The 19,551-nt window shown below is 36.0% G+C and overlaps 1 protein-coding gene across 1 annotated transcript in view; it reads right to left on the reverse strand.

Moving 5' to 3' along the window:
• Positions 1 to 19,551, reverse strand: part of IMPG1 (interphotoreceptor matrix proteoglycan 1) — a 194,373-nt gene that overhangs the window by 141,058 nt on the left and 33,764 nt on the right. Inside the window, exons 2-4 of the mRNA XM_056814722.1 lie at positions 8,581 to 8,811; positions 680 to 846; positions 419 to 447 (exon numbers count right to left, since the gene is read on the reverse strand). Of these exons, the coding sequence (XP_056670700.1) occupies positions 419 to 447; positions 680 to 846; positions 8,581 to 8,811 (427 nt within the window). The remainder of the gene's footprint in view (positions 1 to 418; positions 448 to 679; positions 847 to 8,580; positions 8,812 to 19,551) is intronic.

Genomic DNA, 19,551 nt, shown 5'->3' on the forward strand with positions numbered 1-19,551 from the left:
TGACCTCTAAGGTCCCTATGGGCTCTAACTGTATGATCCTAAAAATCATGTCACCTGGGTTTGAATCCTGATTCACAATTACTTTGCCTCTTTGGGACTTTTTTTTCCACCTTTGAAAAATGTGGGAGTGAGGTTACATCTGGCATTCTTAACCCAAAGATCATAGATTTCCAAAGGTCTATGAACTTTGTTGGGAAAAAATAAACGTTTATTTTTATTAAACTTCTAACTGAAATTTAGTCTTTCTTTACTTATTTCAAAGTATTCTCCTGAGAGGGCCTACATACTTCATCTATTAGCCAAAGGAGTATAGGACACAAACACTGTGAAGAATCCCTGGCCTAGATGCTCTCCAAAGTCCTTTGTAGCTGTAAACTCTATGATCCTCTATAAGTAAGTTGTCATAGGGGGTACTCACCTCTCAGGGAAATGTTGATGCTTTAAACGCTGGGAGAAAAAAAAGAGATAAAAGAAGTCATTTTGTTAGGAGATAAAATCAATCCAGCAATTCTGTGACCTACTTCACATTTCCTTTCTAGAGCCCCATCTCCTAACAATTCTGCACCAAGCAGAGTTATGAGCTCCCTCACTTGCCTTCCCGACCACTCTGTCCTGTTTTAGTCAAGATAAGTTATCTTAGAGGAGGGAAGAAGAGGAGAGGGTCTGGGAAGTTGTTCACCTGCTGGAGAAGTTCTTGGAGCTCCTGAGATTTGCTGAAGGTTTCTCCAATGTCAAAAATGCAGTAAGTCTCCCTCTGGCAGGCACTGACCCAATTCTGGTATTCATTTGTGTCAGGGATACGGTCCAGGAAGATTCGATAGGCTTCCCACACAGCTTCCTGACAGACTATAAAGGAGGGTGGTTAAATATGGAAACTTTGCCTAGGAGGAGGGAACATTCACCCTTTTCCAAATTGATCCCCAACACCCTCCAACACCACAGTTTTATAAAATAAGGTAATATCAATGATTAGAACTGGAAAGCACCTTCGGGACCATCTAATCTAATCCCTTTCCTTTTCCCTCTACTCCCTCCTTTTTTTAATAGATGAAGAAACTGATGCCAAAGGAAGTTAAATGATTTATCTAAGGTTGTCTAGGAAACAAATGGCAGAGTTAGGATTTGAATTTAGGTCCTTTCACTCCAAAACATTGTTTTTTTCTATTGTATCATATACTGCTTAGATGAATACTATTATTCTCTGGAGAGTGTTGATCCAAAAATTATTTCTTTTTTGCAGATGTTCACTTTCTTTTATTAGGAAAATTTTATTAATTTTTTTTGTATTGGTTATATCACCATTCCCTGATTTCTCCCTCTCTCTCTTCCATGCCCTAGACAAGGCATCATTTGACAAAAAATGTATATATAAACTCTATCTTTTGTGCTTCTGTTTATCAGTTCTTTCTCTGAAGGCAGACAGTCACAAGTTATTCTTTGAATGTTAATTTTGTAGTTGTATATAATTTTCTCTTGACTCTACTTGTTTAATTTTTTCATAATTTCATCGAGATCTATCGATAATTTTGGTTTTAAAAAAATTAACCTCCTCATCATTCCTTATGGTGCATTAGTATTTTATCGAAATCATATGTCATAACTTGTTTAGCCATTTCCCAATTGATAGGCATCCCCTCAAATTCCAGTTCTTTTGCACCAGAGAGAGCTTCTATTAATATTTTGGAACAAATAGGTTCTTTTCCATTTTTCATGATCACCCAGGAAAATAGAGTCAACAATGGTATTGTGGTTCTAAGGATATACAAAATTTTATAATTGAGCATAATTCCAGGTTGTAATATTTGCTTTCTAGGTACTGTGGTACAGAGAAAAAAACAACAGCTTTAGGTATAGGGGACCTGGTTTAAATCACACCTCTGATATTTATTACTTGTGTCACTTTGGGTAATTTACTTATCTGACCTGAGCTTCAGTTTCTTTGTTGAATATTAGAAAAATGGACGAGAGTATGTAAAATAGAGGGTTGGTGGTATCAATCTCAGATAGAAATGGAGGCCATCAATCCATAAGGATTCCAAAAGCTGCCTATTGACTTAAAAGCCTCCTACCTCCCAACATATATACCATTTTGTTCCTACTTATTTTGTTAAATTATTTCCCAATTAACAATACAATGTAATAGACTTTGCTGATACGTGACAATCCCAATGGACTTATGAGAAAGAATGTTATCCACGTTGAGAGAAAGAATGGTGGCAGTAGAAACACAGAAGAAAAACAAATGACTTATTTTTTATATGGATATATGATTTGGGCTTTTGGTTTTAAAAGATTGCTCTATTTAAAAAATGAATAATATAGAAATAGGTGTAAGTGATAACATTTGTATAAATCAGTGGAAGTGCTTATTAGATCCAGGAGAGGAGAGGAAAGAGGGGAGGGAAAGAAAATCAAATATGAAAACATGGGAAAATATTTTTAAGTAAAAAATTAAATAAAATAAACTATTTTCCAATTACATTTTTATATGACTTGGGGTCAACTTAGAAATCTTGTGTTGGCTATCTCTGGATTAGGTGACTACAGAGATTCCTTCCAACTATAGATCTATTTTTCTATAAATCCTACATTGTCTTGAAGAATCAACTCCTCCTAAAGAATCTGGCAGGAAGTACCCAAGCCAGGCTCCAGTCAAGTTTGGAATGTAGATCACTGTCTTTGTTGCCGCCACTCTTACACTTCTGGTCTTTTTCTTCCTTAGTGACAACATTCCTTTAATCTTAGTAGCTCAGGACCTAGGATCATAATCATACCTGGTTGTTTGTAGGTACATCAGCTCTAGCTAGAAACCCTCCCCAAAGTTCTTTATATTTACTATAATTCCACAGCTATTTAAGAGTGCTAGTTATTGCAAAATTCCAGCATGTGATACTGCTTCTTGGTTTAACAAAAGATCTAAAGCATATGCACTTAAAAATATGACTGTGTGGGGGCCGTTGGGTAACTCAGTAGACTGAGAGCCAGGCATAGAGACAGGAGGTCCTAGCTTCAAATCTGGGCTCAGACACTTCCCAGCTGTATGACCCTGGGCATGTCACTTGACCCCCATTGCCCAGCCCTTACCACTCTTCTGCTTTGGAACCAATACACAGTATTGATTCCAAGACAGAAGTAAGGGTTTAAAAAAATTACTGTGTGATGGGCAAGTCACAGAACCTTTCTATGTCTCATCTGTAAAATGTGGGGTTGGCTAGATAATCTATATATTCCCTTATTACTCTAAAATAATGATTCAGTAAACTGGACACATATATTGTAATTCTGTGCAATTTATTAATGCTTTAATTGTTTGTCCTTCATTTTTGAAGATCACCAATGATATTATGATGTTGGGGTCAAGATACAGGATTTAGTACTGATTTTTCATACTGTCAGGCTTACAGGAATGAAGTTGCTCTGTTGGAATTCATGTTTCACTGGATATACCAGGGAGACTTCCTGGGGATGGTGGTGAAGCATCAATGAGACTTTAAGGTAACTCTCAATTCATAATGTGTAGTTGACTTTGATGATGCTTAGAGATGTGATCCTGGTAATAAGCACACTAGTTTATTAGGAGCAGAATATAGATTTCCTGTGGCTTACATAATATTAGGGCCATATTCATTTGGCTGGTATGTCTGCTCCCTTCTAAGGTTTTCCATATCCAGATGGCCTTTTGTTAGGAGAACCCTAGAAACTCTGAGTTCCTCAAAATAGAAGCTCTTTCCATTATTTTAGCTATTTTAATCAAGGCCAATTTTTACCTACTGGAGCATGGTTTCAATAGACAAGAAGTGTCCCATTCTTTTAAGCTATTTCTCTTCCAAAGATGCATAGAATTAGAGATGGAAAGATCTTCAAAGCTTATCTAGGCCAACCCCTTTCATTTTTTTCAAATGAGGAAACTGAAGCCTAGAAAAGTTAAGTAAATATTTAAGTTTATATAGCTACTAGCTATATGGAAGAGGCAGGATTGAAGCTTTGGTCTTCTAAACTCCAAAGCAAAGAGCTTTTTCTACTATATCACGATAACATTTAATGATTACTATGGAATTTCCACTGTCATAGCATCATCCCATTGAACTCAGGGCTTTGATCTTAGTTAAGGGAGGATGGAAAGAACCTTGTATTTAGAGTCAGATAATCTTGATTCAAATTCTTGCTCGGTTGCTTTCAATATGTTGTGAATTTGGGGATATCAGTGTTCCCTCTCATTATAATGATTGGTTTAGATTAGATAGCTGCTATAGCCCCTTATGGGACTAAAGTCTCGCCATTATCTTATGCTTCTAGCTAAGTAAGCCAGAGCAGAAAATGGGTAACTTTTGACACATTGAAAAAAAGTGAGGATCCTCAATGCAAATGGCAGCTAATGAATTAAAATCATTTAGTAAGATGAGACAGTTAAAGAAAACATCTGAGTAGTGTTATGAGGGAAAAGGGAGCTTTCTGTGATTTATCTCATCTTTTTTCAGTATAATATGAGGCAATGTTCTCAGCCACGAAGGTAGAAGGAGTGGGGGGAAACATGGGAGGTTTGAGGAGATATGGAAACGTCTGGAAAAGTCACAGAAGTGGATGGGATAGTATGTCAATATATGGAGGTCCAAAAAGGAAGGTTTGATCTAGGGAGTTACAAGGATGGCGTATGGAGTGATAGGACAGTGGATTGATGGAGATACACTTTCCAGTAGCTATGGCAATGTTTCTTTGATTATTGTTTTTAGAGTAACAGATGCTCAGTGAGGGATGAAAGGAATACATGAGCATCATCAAATGGCAAGATGCTCAGGTTCCGTGGATGGCTAGTTGGTTGTATTGCTGAATGGCATTACTACCTTAGTGGATTTGGTGAGTTTGTAATCACTAGTGCTCACAGCTTTGCAGCAGGACAGAATTACAAAGCTGAGTGGATTAACTTCACATGGGATGAGAACCATTTTATTCTTTGAGGCAGGAAGGAGAAGATAAAACATAGATGCATTAACCTTTTGGGAGGGTTGGGGGCATTGCAGAAGGGGAAAAAGGTACAGAATAGGAAGATATAGAAGATAAGCTTTGTCTCCTTCACTATTTTGCCTACTGCTAGCTCTAATCTTGGATCTAGGAACAATATTTAAATGTTGTAATGTGTTTTAGAGAATATTAAAAAGTGATGCATATCATGTTTATTCATTAGGTGGTGAAAAGTTATTTTTATGTCCCCTTTGATTTTGAGGGCTGACAAAGGGTTTCCCCCAAGCCCAAATAATGCTAACTTAGACTCAACCTTGACATGATCCTACACTTCCACAGATTACAGTGTGACAAGAATTCTGAGAACATTTAGTGAGTGACTGTCAAAGAAACAGACCTTTGTATCTGGAGGATTTCTTGGTGAACACACTTGTTAAGATGCAAAGAAACTTCATAGTGATTACTAAATATTATTCCATTTTTATACAGCCATAATGGTTCATCCATTGCTATGGAAAATATCTCCACTGTGGTTTATTTTACCCAAGGAAACCAGAGACAGAAAGATGTGAACTTAATCAAGGGGAAGATGAGAATGAAAGCTTTGTGTAGCAGAAATTCAGCAGCTGAAAGTAATGTCTTTCCCCTAACGCAAGTAACAAGGGATCCTTAAGTTTGCCATTGTGGCTGTCATAAATAAGGCTAGAGCACTTAAAGATATTTGTTTATGAATTTATGTTTATTTATTCTGATGTGGGCATAAATAGCATTCACTTCATCCCTGTGTAACTTGGGGTAAGTCAATTAACCTTTTTGGTTCTCAATTTCCTCTGTTGAAAGAAGATTAGACCAGATAGCTGATGAAGTTATTTTCAGCTCTAAAGCTATGATCCTATGAGCTTATATAACTTTCTATCTCTGTAAAAATAATATGTAATTGAACTAGTGTCATCACACAGGCTCACTAGCATACCTAAACCTAATTGATTGTAGTTCACTTAAACTTTTGCAAAATAGGCAGTGTGCCATAGAAGCTAGAAACAACCTTGGAGTGAAGAAGACTTGGGTTCAAGTGTTGCCTCTAACATACACTGGCTGTACTGTCCCAGGCAACTCTTTGAATCTAGAAGTTATAGAAATGTTTCTGATTTTTGATGGTTGAAGGAGTTTATATTCCAGAAGCTGACTACACTGATAGAGTCATAATTCTGGGCCAAAAGAAATCAATAAACATTTATTAAGTACCTATTTTGTGCAAGGTACTGTGCAGGAACTAGGAATATAAAGATGAAAAATGACCTAGCCTCTGCCTTGAAGGAGCTCATAATTTAGTAGGAGGGATGACAGATCAATTATTATCATAGATCACTAGAATTTAAGCTCCTGGAGGGCAAGGGTTGTTTTTTTTTCTTTTATTGTATTTGACTTTCCAGAATTTAGTTCAATTTCTTCTTAATAGCAGGTGCTTAGAAATGATTGTTGTTTCCCTTTTCAGCATTTAGCACAATGCCTTATTCAGAGAAGGTGCTTAATAAATGATAGTTGTTTGCTGAATATTAGAAAATGTGTAAGTGCATAGAAGTTTTATAATAGAATGTCTTGAATAATTCATGTGTACATATGTGGAAATTACCTTGAATTATCATCAGTAACAAATATATTTATGAAAACAAGGGGTCTGATATTCATGACTTTGGCTAGTATCTTCAGCATAATTCTCATTTGTTAGAGCCTTTCTAAATTGGGTCCAGAAACTTGGCATTTGTAAGTGTTTTGATTTGGTTTTTTTTTCCTATTAGGAGAGCAAACATGAAATATTCATCTCCCAATGAAATGAAACATATGAGTTCTTCAAGGTTTCAATTTTTTTGTGTGACTCTCCTAATTAATTATGTCTCTAAAACCCAACACGAATACCCTAAATTAATTCACTTCTTGATACTATCATAGAATCAGATGCTCTGAAACATGGCAAGAGGCGAGTGCTCCAAAATTTCTCTAACTTGGTGTACAACTGCATCTCAATCAACATCCTCTACCATATGCTGATGGTGTATGCACCAGCTGTTTCAAGTGTATGGGCTTAAAATAAAGCAAGATGACAGTGTCCATATTATGTTGGAAGTAAATGTCTGAGGATGAAATTGGAGAGCCATTTTACCTCCAACTTGCAAGATAATACAGGTTTGGAGCCTGGGCAAAATGAGACACCTTTGCATTATTGGAAATCACCCAAGGAGCTCATAGTGGTGTGATTTAATTTCATAATTATTTCTTGGTGCATTATATGACATCAGTCGTTGGCTGTATGCCTCTTATAGACAATAAGTGTCCTGTAACTCCCCTGGAAACAATGGTAATTGTCTAGTAAATTCTGTTAACATCTCTGCATCATCACTTGCTCACTGCTGCTAATTTGGGACACCTCTGCACTCACAGATGTTCTTCCTGGGCTCCAGACTCTAGTGGTTTTTGCTGGATCTGCCATATGTACATGGTACTAAACAGGATCAGGAGTCAGGTGAACACTTGTATGGTAATATTGCTTTTCATTTTTTGGAAACTGGCACATCTTGCTGTTTAAGAATTTTTTTGACACATCTAGCTACAAATTAGCCTTAGTTCCTCAGTTCTAGAAACACTTTGTGCTTTTCATTTTATGAGAACAACTTGAACAATTCCACTTTGCTTAAATATGAATAAATTAAATGGATTTGTAAATACTAAGACAATATTTTTCCTGTTAAATGCCTAATGGTTTTGTGCTGCATTAACTGTTATTATAAAATACAAAGCCCTTTCAACCTTTATAATTTCTTGGTGTAAAGTTTTACTGGGGGGCAGCTGGGTTGCTCAGTGGATTGAGAGCTAGGCCTGGAGATGGGAGATCCTAGGTTCAAATCTAGCTGTAGACACTTCCTAGCTGTGGGACTCTGGACAAGTCACTTAACCCCCATTGCCTAGCCCTTACCACTCTTCTGCCTTGGAACCAATACACAGTATTGGTTCTAAGACAGAAGGTATGAGTTAAAAAAAAAAAGTTTTACTGATGTGTCTTGATTTTATATTTGTAGATTTCTCCTACTCTGCAAGAGAAGTTTTTTTGTTAGAAGGTAAAACAATTAAGTAAATCTAGTTATTATTATTTGTTAATAATAATAACAATAATAGCATTTATATAGTGCTTTAAGGTTTGCAAAAGGATTTACAAATATTATCCAATTTTATTCTCATAAAATCGTGGAAAGTAAGTGCTATTATTATTCCCACTTTATAGATAACAAAACTGAGTCATAGAACAATTAATTGTTTTGCTTAGGCTCACCGAGTTGATAAATTTCTGAGGCTATATTTGAACCAAGGTCTTCCCACTTCTTGGACTGACTCCTTATTTACTACATTACTGACCTGACATTAAAAAAAAAAAGGTTGCTATGAAGTTTAATCAGTTTTCTAAAATTGTTACAGTAATTGATTTTACCACTCAAGCATCTAGGTAACTTGCAAAGATGGAAGAGTGAATAATACAGTTCAAAAACCTCTAGGTAACATTATAGTTGACTGATAAACTCAATTAAATGGAAGAGAATGGAAAGTCAGTGGAGACTTTTGTCTTCTCACCTCGTAGTTTGTAATAAGCCTGGAGATTGGCCAAGATTTGTTTCATTGATTCTTGTGGACAGATTTTAATCCCTGTTGGGAAGGATATGGATCTTTTGGACCGATGCCCCACCAAATCAAATATCCTCCTGATGGTTGACACTTTGGACACTTTTGCTGTTCTTGCATTGTCAAAACTAGAGACATCTTCCATGAACTTGTATTTGACATGGTTTTCTTTAATGAGATGTTCTGAAAGAAGAGAAAATAGATATGTTGCTGAGTATGTAACTGTACACGACACAGGTATATCATCTAGACATCTTTGCTCTTTATCAACTGTACGACCTTGGGCAAGTCACTTGGTCTCAAAAAATTGGAACAGTGATCTCTTTCTTAAAGCATAGGACTGATGGGAGGATTGAATCAAGTAATTTTAAGCAAACACTTTGTAAACTGAAAAGTGCTATTTTGGGGGTAGTGGGGAAAGTCCATGTCTGATTTTATTGGTGTTGGAATTTCAGATATCAAAGCACTGACACTGTACTTTACAAATATTTCTATCTGCTTATTAAAATAAATTGAAATGATAGTGTTGAATCAGATTGAATGCATCCCAAGATTTGTCAGATCCTAAATAAGGTCATTTTGAAGAGATTGACTTTAATATTTCTTAGGAGCATAGATTTAGAAGTGGAAGGTGTCTCAGAGACCAACTTGTTCAGCTTTCTCAGTTTATAAATGAGGTAAGGGGGACCCCAAGAGCCTGAATTACTTGCCTAAGGTCACATAGATAATTTGAGGGAAGTTGATTAGGGGGTACCTCTGATTTTTTTGGTGACATCCTCAATCAATTTCAGAAGCTCACTGAGTGGAAGCTCCCTCTAACTCTACTTGTGTAAATTGTTGAGAGTTACTTGGGGATATTGAGAGATTAAGAGATTTGTCTCTCTGCTAGGATATGTCAGAAGCAGATCTTGAACCAAGATCTTGTCTCCAAGTCTGGTCATCTATCCACTGAAATATGCTTCCACTTTGAAGTTCAATGTAAATGTTAAGCAATAATGATGATAATTTTATGCATCTATATGAAGATTCAGATATGTTTTTCAGTGAATAGGATAATATAACTAGTCACTAAGAACTCTAGATTTGGAGTTAGATGATCTGGGTTCAAACCACAATTCTTTGACTTAAGTCATGTAATTATAGCTGATGAGTGTGTTGAGCTTACAGTAGGAGTCTTTGCTGGGAGGAATGTGAGAGGCAACTCCCTGGGGTAGCTTGAAATATATTTTGGCACCTTGTTTAGAGGACACAGACAACTCCAGATTGTTTTTCAGTGATAGGAATTCTATTTATGCCCCAGCTACTATTAGTCTCTTCAGCTAGCAAAATTCAACCTAATGAAATTTAGTCTCTAACCTCTGGTCAGAAAGCTGCAGGTTTATATGTACCTTCCACATTTCCTGCCCTAAAGCAGCCAGTAGTAGTTACTCAGTGAAAAACCCATGTTTGGGGGAGAGAGAGAGAGAGAGAGAGAGAGAGAGGTGAGATTATAGACATTATAGGTATGTTGGAATGCCTAGGTAAAGAATTGGAGGTGAAAGATGGAATGTCCTCTCTAGAGAGGAGCAAATTATCCAGTTGCATTGCAATGTCAAGTGTGTAATAAGTAATAATATTAAATGAGTCTAGAAAATGGAAGATGTGTCCAGATTGTAAAAGACTTAAATACTAAAGCAGAAATGTATATCTTATCCTGGAGGTGATAGAAATCCATTGAAATTTCTCCAAAAAGTCAGTAACATGGTCAGAGAGTCTTTATAAATATCAATTTGGCAGGTGTGTGGAAAATGGTTTTGAGAAAAGATTGGATTGGGTCATTGCAATAGTCCAGATGAGAGGTAACAAGACCTGAACTAGGATCATTATTAAGTGAAATGAATGGAGAAAAGGGGATGGAGATGAACAAGAGACACCCTGGAGGTAGAGTGGAAAATATTTGGCAACTGACTGGCTATAGAAAATGAGGGAGTATGAAGAGTTAAGATTGATTCCAAAGTTATATACCTTGGTTAGAGAAGTTTAAAGTAGTCATAAATTTGATGATGGTAACACCTAATACTTCAAGGTATGGGAAACATTTTATATATATTATCTTATTTGATCTTCAAAGTAATCTTGTGAGGCAGGTGCTATTATTCCCATTTTACAAATGAAGAGACAGAGGTAGAGAAAAGTTAGATGTCCCATCTTGGGTTACAATAGCTAGTAAGTATCTGGATTTGATTTGAAGGATTTGAACTTAGGTCTCTATAAACTCAAGTCTAATAATTTATCTACTAACTCACTTAAATATTTAGGGCTAATGATCCTGAGTTCTGTTTTTGGATATATGAGATGTTTATGGGTTAGCTAGATATAGCTATCCAGCAAGCATTTGGTGATATGGGTCTGGAATTCAGGAGAGATTTGAAGGATGGATTTCTAGATTTGGGACTCATCTATGAAGAGATGATACTTGAATGCCCAGGAAATAATGAGTGTCACAAAGTGAGATTATAGAAAGAGAAGAGGACCCAGGACAGGGCTCCAGATTATACCTATGTATAGGGGACAGAATATGAATGATAAAGCTGAGGAGTGACAGAACCAAGAAAAGGCAATGTCATGGAAAACCAGTGAAGAAAGACACTAAAAATAAAAAAGTACACATTTATTAAGTATCTACTGTAGGCAGAGTGTTGGGCTAAATGCTAGTAAAAAATTTAAATTATACATGGTTCCTATTCTCAAAGATCTGATGCCTTAGTAGGAGAATAAGATAGGATCAGGAATAACTTTAATGCATACACACATGCATACACACAAACATATATACACACAAATATATATATATATATACATACATATATATGTTAAAAGCATGAGAGTTACAAAAAAATTTACCATGCAAATTCTGAGGAGGAATGTTGTTATCAATGGGAAAATTGGGGAAGGTTATATGGGAAAATATGGGGAAGGTGGCACCTGAGTTGACTTTTAAAGGATGAATTAAAATCCAATAGACAAAGCTAGGGAAGAAGGTCATTTCAGGCATATGGAACTGTATGAATAAAATTATGTTGGTGGGAAATTGTAGGATTTATTTAGAGGCAGACAGAAATCCAGTTTCATAGGACCATAGATTGTATGTGGTAGTTGGAGGGGAAAGTGATATGAAATAAGGATAGAAACATAACATGTCACATCATGGAAGGCCTTAAATATCAAGGAGAGAAATCTCAATGTTACTAGGTAGCTCTGGTCAGTGAGGGAAGAGTAAAACTTGGTGTCAGCACTCCAGATGTCAAGGCCCTTTTTTCCTACCTTATGCAAAACAACAAAATTTATAGAATTTGAACATGGAATATTGCAGGTTTTAATGAGGTGAAAAAAGTGAAGTTTTGTTGGTGTTAATGAAGAAGCTCTTGGGAAAAGCAATTAGTATATATTAGATATTGCTTGTCAAGACTGCATAAATTATAATGTCGATATTAGACTGAGTTCTGAAAGGTTCTTTGTATGCATTTTCCTGAGATCAATATTTTTATTTCCCAAAATGTTCAGAAGGAGTAGGGTGAAGTTTAATGAGAATGAGCTGAGAGTTAAAAGATCTGCTATGAAAAAAGGGACCAGACTTACCAGATAACTGGAAAAAATTTTACGGTTGAAAATATTCCTCTAAGAACCTGACAAAACATGAATGTAGCTGCTATGAAGATGAATTGGCTGTAGTCAATTGTTTTTTGGGAGCAGGGCAGGTTTGCAAAAGAAGAGAAAGGGAAAACATATTTAATAAATTTTTAAAAATTAAAAAAATGTAACCAGAGTAAGTCAAATGAGAAACACTGGTCAAGTGCATTATAGAATCACTCCTATTTGTATCCCATCCTAGTATTTTGAATAGTATTTTTGGCAAATACCAGGAAAACAGAAATAATTCTTGGGACAGAATTTAGGAATGTAGTTCACTGGAGAAGAAAAAAGGGAACTTAAATGGAAACAGAGAACTATCTTGAAAACTTGTAGTTGGCAGTGGAAAGAACATTTTCACTTGGATGAAGGAAAACTGGTGTCTAGTAGTTGCTTTGCCTTCTAACTAGCTGTGTGCCTTTGGGCACATCGTTACTCTGTACTTTCAGCTTCCCAATCTGTAAAATGATTGGAATAGATGACCTCGAAGTTCCTGTCTAGCTCTCATATTTGAACATTAATTCATTCTGTAATTAAAATTTTTTAATCTGGATCTATTGGTGAGGCTCAGATGAAATATTATGTGTTATATATAAAGGATTTTGCAAATTTTAAAATTATGTATCAAAGCTCAGCTCAAGTGCTACTTTATTACAGAAAACCTTTCTTGGTTTCCCCTCTTCCCCTCATCAGTGGTTAGAACCTTCCCCCCAATGGAAATTACTTTGAATTTATTTTCTATTTAATATTCCATGTTCATATTCATATTGATTTTCACAAGCTCTTTTTAGGCAGGGATTTATTCATTTTCATCATTTTATTTTTACCATTATCATAGTGCCTGGCACACACAAAATATTTAATGAATGATTTCTGAATAAATACATATATGCATGCATGATATAAATATGTACATGTATTTACATATATGATACAAGGGTGATTAGGGGAAATCATGGCTTTCTCTGGCTTCTTGCTGAGGGACATATACTTTGCTGAAATTGCAGAACAACTCCTGATTGATCTCCAGGACTGGCAAGTTTTTAGAAGTTGGGTACAAGGGCAGAAAAATGACTTTGTGCATTCTATTTTGGACTCCCTCATATACATGTGTATGTGTGTGTATATATGTACATATGTGTATGTACATGTATACCTACTCGCACATGCACATTTGTATTTAAAGCCATGCATACACATAATGCATTTTATTAGTTGGTTTTATGTATAGACATACATATATGTGTGCATGGACCATTGATTTCATGCATACATAACTTAAGACATATACATGTACACATACATATATATTCACTGACCCACTAGCTGCCTCCACATATATACATATACACATACACAAACACATTAATATATTCTGGAAACCAAGAGGATGTGTCCAACAACTGAGGAATGACTGAATAAATTGTGGTATATTAATGTTCTTGAGTACTATTTCACTGTAAGAAATATATCCACATCTATATTTGTATATTGAGGCAACATGTGGTTCAGTGAATAAAACAAAGGGCCTGGAATCAGGAAGATAGGAGTTCAAATCCAGCCCGAGACACTTCTAATTGTGTGACCCTGGGCAAATCACTTAACTACTGATTACCTGATAAAAGGGCCTCTCGGATCACTGGAGAATAACAAACTACTCCAGTATCTTTGTCAAGAAAACCCCATGAACAGCTATGGCACATGGAGTCTATACATATACGTGTAGGACATGCCTAAATATTGAACAATAAAAATGTGTGTATAGTCCATTGGTTTCACACAGTCACATAGGCACACATACATGCATATGTGGTCTACTGGTGTTATATATGTATATGTACACATATATGTACATGCACACACGGCCCATTGTTATTAAAATATATATTTAAATATATAGGCATACATGCATAAATATGGTCCTCTGGCTACACACATATATTTAAATATGGAATTTCTCTACATATGTGTGCGTGGCCCATTGGTTTTAGACATACATATAGGCATACATACCTGCATGGATTTGTATGGTCCACTGGTTTCACACACACATATATATGAACCCCCTCTTCAGCAGTACTATTTATCAATCTATGTAAGCATACATACATATGTGTATATTTTCCATTGGTTTCATGTATACACAAGTACATGAATCAGACAGATAATTGTATTTGTTCTGACTACATTGAATCAGAATCTTCTGGTGTGAAAATTAATATCACTCATACATACTAGCCATTCTTACTAAACCTAGTTAAATTAGTTCTTTAACTTAGAGAAATGCTGGAAACTAAGAGGATATGTACAACAACAAAGAAATGACTGAATAAACTGTATATCAATGTTCTTGAGTGCTACTGTATTATAAGAAATGAGGAAACAGATGACTTCAGAAAGACATGGAAAGATTTGTATGAACTATTAATAGAATGAAGTGATCAGAACCAGAACAATTTGCACAATGGCAATAAAAGTATAAAGACAAATGACTTCGAAACAAAAAACTATGATCAATTCAATGACCAGTCTTGATTCCAGAGGCTTGATGATGCTACCCATTACTAAAATATGAGAGAATTAGGTCACAGATTTAAACAGAATCTATGTTTGTATGTATGTATGTTTGTATACCATCTATCAATTGCCACTGAATGAATTTGTTGTGCTTAATTATTATATTCATTCATTCATTACAGAACTTTTTTTTAAGTGGGATAGGTCAGAGGGAAAGAAAACAGACTTCTATTAATTTAAAAACAGATTGATGGGAGAGTTATTACAGATATGAAAAGTTGCAAATACTTTTCAGATGAATTTAATATATTATTGGTTTTATTTAACTGTTTTATTTAATTACAAGAGACTTCTCTTGAAGTGAGATTAATTTGTAAATGTTTATAATGTACTCAGAACCTTCACATTCCTGAAACAGTTCAGTATTCCTGAACTATGCTGTACTAAATGTTTGTAATACAAAAACAAAACATATCAATGAGAGAGAGAGAGAGAGAGAGAGAGAGAGAGAGTGAGAGAGAGAGAGAGAGAGAGAGAGAGAGAGAGAGAGAGTGTGTGTGTGTGTGTGTGTGTGTGTGTGAGAGAGAGAGAGAGAGAGAGAGAGAGAGAGAGAGAGAGAGAGAGAGAGAGAGAGAGAGAGAGAGAGAGATTAAAAGTGAAATGGATTGCCCATGTTCACCCAGCTCATATGTATTTGAGGTTAGATTTGGACCCACATGAGCTAGGTGCCAAAGTTTACTCTCTATCCATTATTCTGGGGACTTCTCTATTGGTGATTACTTAAAAGAAAAGGTCTCAATATCTGATGAACTAATTATATAATCAAAGCAGAGACAAAAGTCACTAACACTGCTATGGTAGAATTCTTCATTTAAAGAACAATGGACCACCTAGGAAAAGCTGATAACATTTCTGGACCAGTGATTAATGATCAGCCCTCTTTGAAAGGAATAATTTAATCCTGCATACATTTTCCTGACCTAACTGAAAAAGAGTTAAGGGCCAACAGTTTTTATGCAAACTTTCTGGCTGTTTGTGATTCATTAGGTCCATATCCTCCTCCTACATTAGCAGAAATTCTCAATTACACACCTGAAAAATTTTTTACCAAAGAGCAAAGACAAGTAAATGCTTTGAATGTTTAACATACCTGAATATGTATCAACACATTATGCAGATTTTCTGAATACCTTGTTCAAGGATGTTCAAAATGCCATGGATTTAAACTACTTGAGTTCTGCACTAAGTGCACTTCCTTTTGTATCCCTTCTTCATCTGGGCCACAGTAAATTTGAATTTTAACCAGATTTAATCTAATTTGTGGCCTGATAATAGTATTTCAGGACTAGTGATGCAAAATAGAACTTCAAAAATTAGGGGATTTTCCAGTGATTTCTTTTGTAGAAGCAGGATTAGAAACTCACAGATTTTGAGATGGAGGAGACAATCTATCCCCTCATTTTACAATTCAGGAAACTGAGGCCCAGAAATGATCTATATCACACCAGTAGTAGGTGGTTGGGTGGGTGGGGTTTGAATCCAAGGCTTGTGATAAAAAATCTATCATTCTTAAAAAAGCCCACAATCAGAAAAATAAACACAAAAGCAGTAAACAAACAATTCAACACTAGAACAGCTATTATATCAGGAGCTAACAAATTCAGGCACAAAGGACCTTTTGCAGCTGGTATCCAGACTGAATGCTACCCTTATTCATCCTTTTATTGCTGGTTAGAGCTCTTACTGGCCATCTGCTATGAGAGATGTGAACTGGCAAATGCCTGTTCAACCGTACTAAAAAACAGCACTTAGGGACAATCCCTGCCCCAGCAGCTGATAGGAATTAAAGAAATAGTTGTTCTTACTGAATCCTGCCCAAGAAATATTTCACAACATCTCTTCCTGGGCTGGCAATCGAGGAATCAATGCTATTCAACATCTTTGACTGAACAGAAAGTGAGTCAGAATTTGTCAGTAAGTTGTTGTTTTTGTTTTTTTTTTTAATTTGTCATTCCTCTGTCTATATTCTAGTTCAGTGCTATCCAAAGTAGAGGTCATAATTTGACCCCAAACTGTACTGATCAACCAATCAGATGGTAGGAAAATAGGTGACACTTCTACCATCCTCACACTCAGCCTTTCTCTCCCTTTCTCCTTCCTCCCCAGCCAGTCATGGGCTTGTCTTCAATATAACACCATCTTCCAACTCCTCTGCAAATTTTCTTGGGTTCCCAGGTTGTGGGCCCCTCACAGCAGGAAGGAATATAATACAACTCAGGCACCTCATCAGGTGTACAGGCACATTTCCACGTCATTCCCAGTCTCTGGATCTTCTTTCCTTCAGACTCTGTGATCCAAGGCAGTAACTATTGGTTACTTACTCTCATCCATCTTCTCTGCTCCTCTCAACTTTTCATTTTGAGGTGGGAAGACATGAACAACCCAGGATCACCAGGCATTGGTTAGTGCAATCACATCTTTTCCCCCCAGCCCATTTCTAAGTGTTCCAGTTTCTGTGGAGGAAATCACTCTAGTTCCATTTTATCAGTTCTCAACTTTTTTCCTCACTCAGCTGAAATTGATCTTTTCAAAGTTAGCTGTGATCTCCTATTTGCCACCTCTAATAACCTCTTCTCAATCCTCATCCTTTTTGACCTATCTGAACTATGACACTGTTAGCTACTCATTCTACCTGGATAATCATTCTCTCATATCTGGGTTATTGTGATTTCATTTGCTTCCAGGGACTTAATTACACTGGTACAGGGTCACTCAGCATGGCAGGTCTACATCAAAGAAGGTGATGTGGTCTATAAGCAAAGCCAAATTGCAGCAGCTCAAAAGAAACTCAGAGATACATCAATTTAGAGACATCTCTATCCCAAATGATCTTACTGGCTATGTGTGTCCTACCTATGGCTACCTTCCACGTTTGTATTAATCTGATGAACCACAGTCAGACACACTATATATTGACCCCAACATAGTAATGTTCTTTTGGCCATCTTTGAATATGAAAGACGACAATCTATGAACCAATCATTATCTCTGACTCCCAGAGCTATATATCTAGTCCTATTCTTTTTCCTGAACTATAGTATCACAGAACTAACTGGACATCACTACCTAGTTGTACCTTAGGCATTCAAGCTCAATAGGTTGTCAAAAATGTACATTGTTATTTTCTTTTCTAAATGGATACTTTTCCTAAATGTGTCTATTTTTGTTGCTCATATGGGTAGCTAGTTGATGTAGTGGATAGAGTGCCAGGCCTGGAGTCAGGAAGTCTCACCTTTTTGAGTACAAATCTGGCCTCAGGCATTTACTAGCTATTAGACCCTGGCCAAGTCACTTAGTCCTATTTGATTCAGTTTCCTCATTTATAGAAGGAAAGAAATGGAGAACCACTCTAGTATATTTGTCAAGAAAACCCCAATGGAATCAGGAAGATTCTGACATGACTGAAAAATGACTGAACAAAAACAAAGTAACCCAGGGTCTCCACCTAGTAATTGGTTAGTACTCATTTCCCTTCATCCCATATACCCAATCAGTTTCCTGATTATGTCACATCAACTTGATTAACATATGTAATATCTACCCCTTTCCCTCTATCTGTAAAATCATCATCTTAATTCAGAGCCTCATCACCTCTCACCCAGACTATTTCAATAGCCCCCTAATTGGTTTTTCCACTTCAGGTCTTACATTCTGATCCATCCTTCCCAGTTGATAAAGTAATTTTGCTAAAATGTGGATATGATTGTATCTCTTCCCTACCCAATAAGCCTCAGGTCCCTCTCTATTAACTCTAGGATTAATATTATTTTATTCTCATTTTAGCCTTTAAAATATTTTATTTTTGTGAAAGTTTTATAATGTATACAATAGTATATATATTTATCATTTAGAAAGAATTTAATATACATATATTGGGTGTATGTATACATAGCTCTTCCTTTTTTTGTGCTGAAAGGGACATGTGATTAAAACAGTTTGGAGAGGTTTTTTTTGGTTCATACATTAAAACAAAGTGAAGTTTATTTTGGATCTCTTTAAAGCAGTGATTTTATAGATTGTTCCACTTTTTCTTTTGAGGTTTTGTTTGTTAAGATTTATTAAGTTTCTTGAGATTGCAGAATTGTAGTTTTTCCCGTCTTTGTATCTCTAGCACCTAGGATTATGCCTTGTTCAGATTAGGTTGTTTAATAACTAATTATTGAATAAGTACTTGCCAATATTTCCATACCCCTTTAAGATTTGTAGAGCAATTTAGGTACATTATCTTATTTGATCCTCATGATAACATGTGGATGTCATCATTATTATATTAGTTTTATAGATCAGAGAAGTAACTGAGCCTCAGAGAGATTATCACTCATTGAAAGGTACATAGCTAACAAACATCAGAGGTAGACTTTGAGTCTGGGTCTCTGAAAGCCCAGCTTTCCTTTTTCTTCAACATGCAAATAGCAGAAAGATAGTTTTCATTTTTTCCACACTTGAGGCAGGGAGATCAATTAATAGGCTTCTTGCAATTAGTGGAGATGAGGTGATAGAGTATTAAACCAGAATGATGGCTGTGCAAGTGATGCAGAATAGAAAGATACTGGAAATGTTGTGGAAGTAGGAATGATGAGAAGCAATTGATGGGTATGAGCAAATAAGAAATCAACTATAATTCCTAGGTTGATAACCTGAGTGATTAGAGGGCTGGTTAATACAATCAGTAGAGAT

The sequence above is a fragment of the Monodelphis domestica genome, chromosome 2, assembly GCF_027887165.1.
Source record: "Monodelphis domestica isolate mMonDom1 chromosome 2, mMonDom1.pri, whole genome shotgun sequence".
Classification (NCBI taxonomy): Eukaryota; Metazoa; Chordata; class Mammalia; order Didelphimorphia; family Didelphidae; genus Monodelphis; species Monodelphis domestica.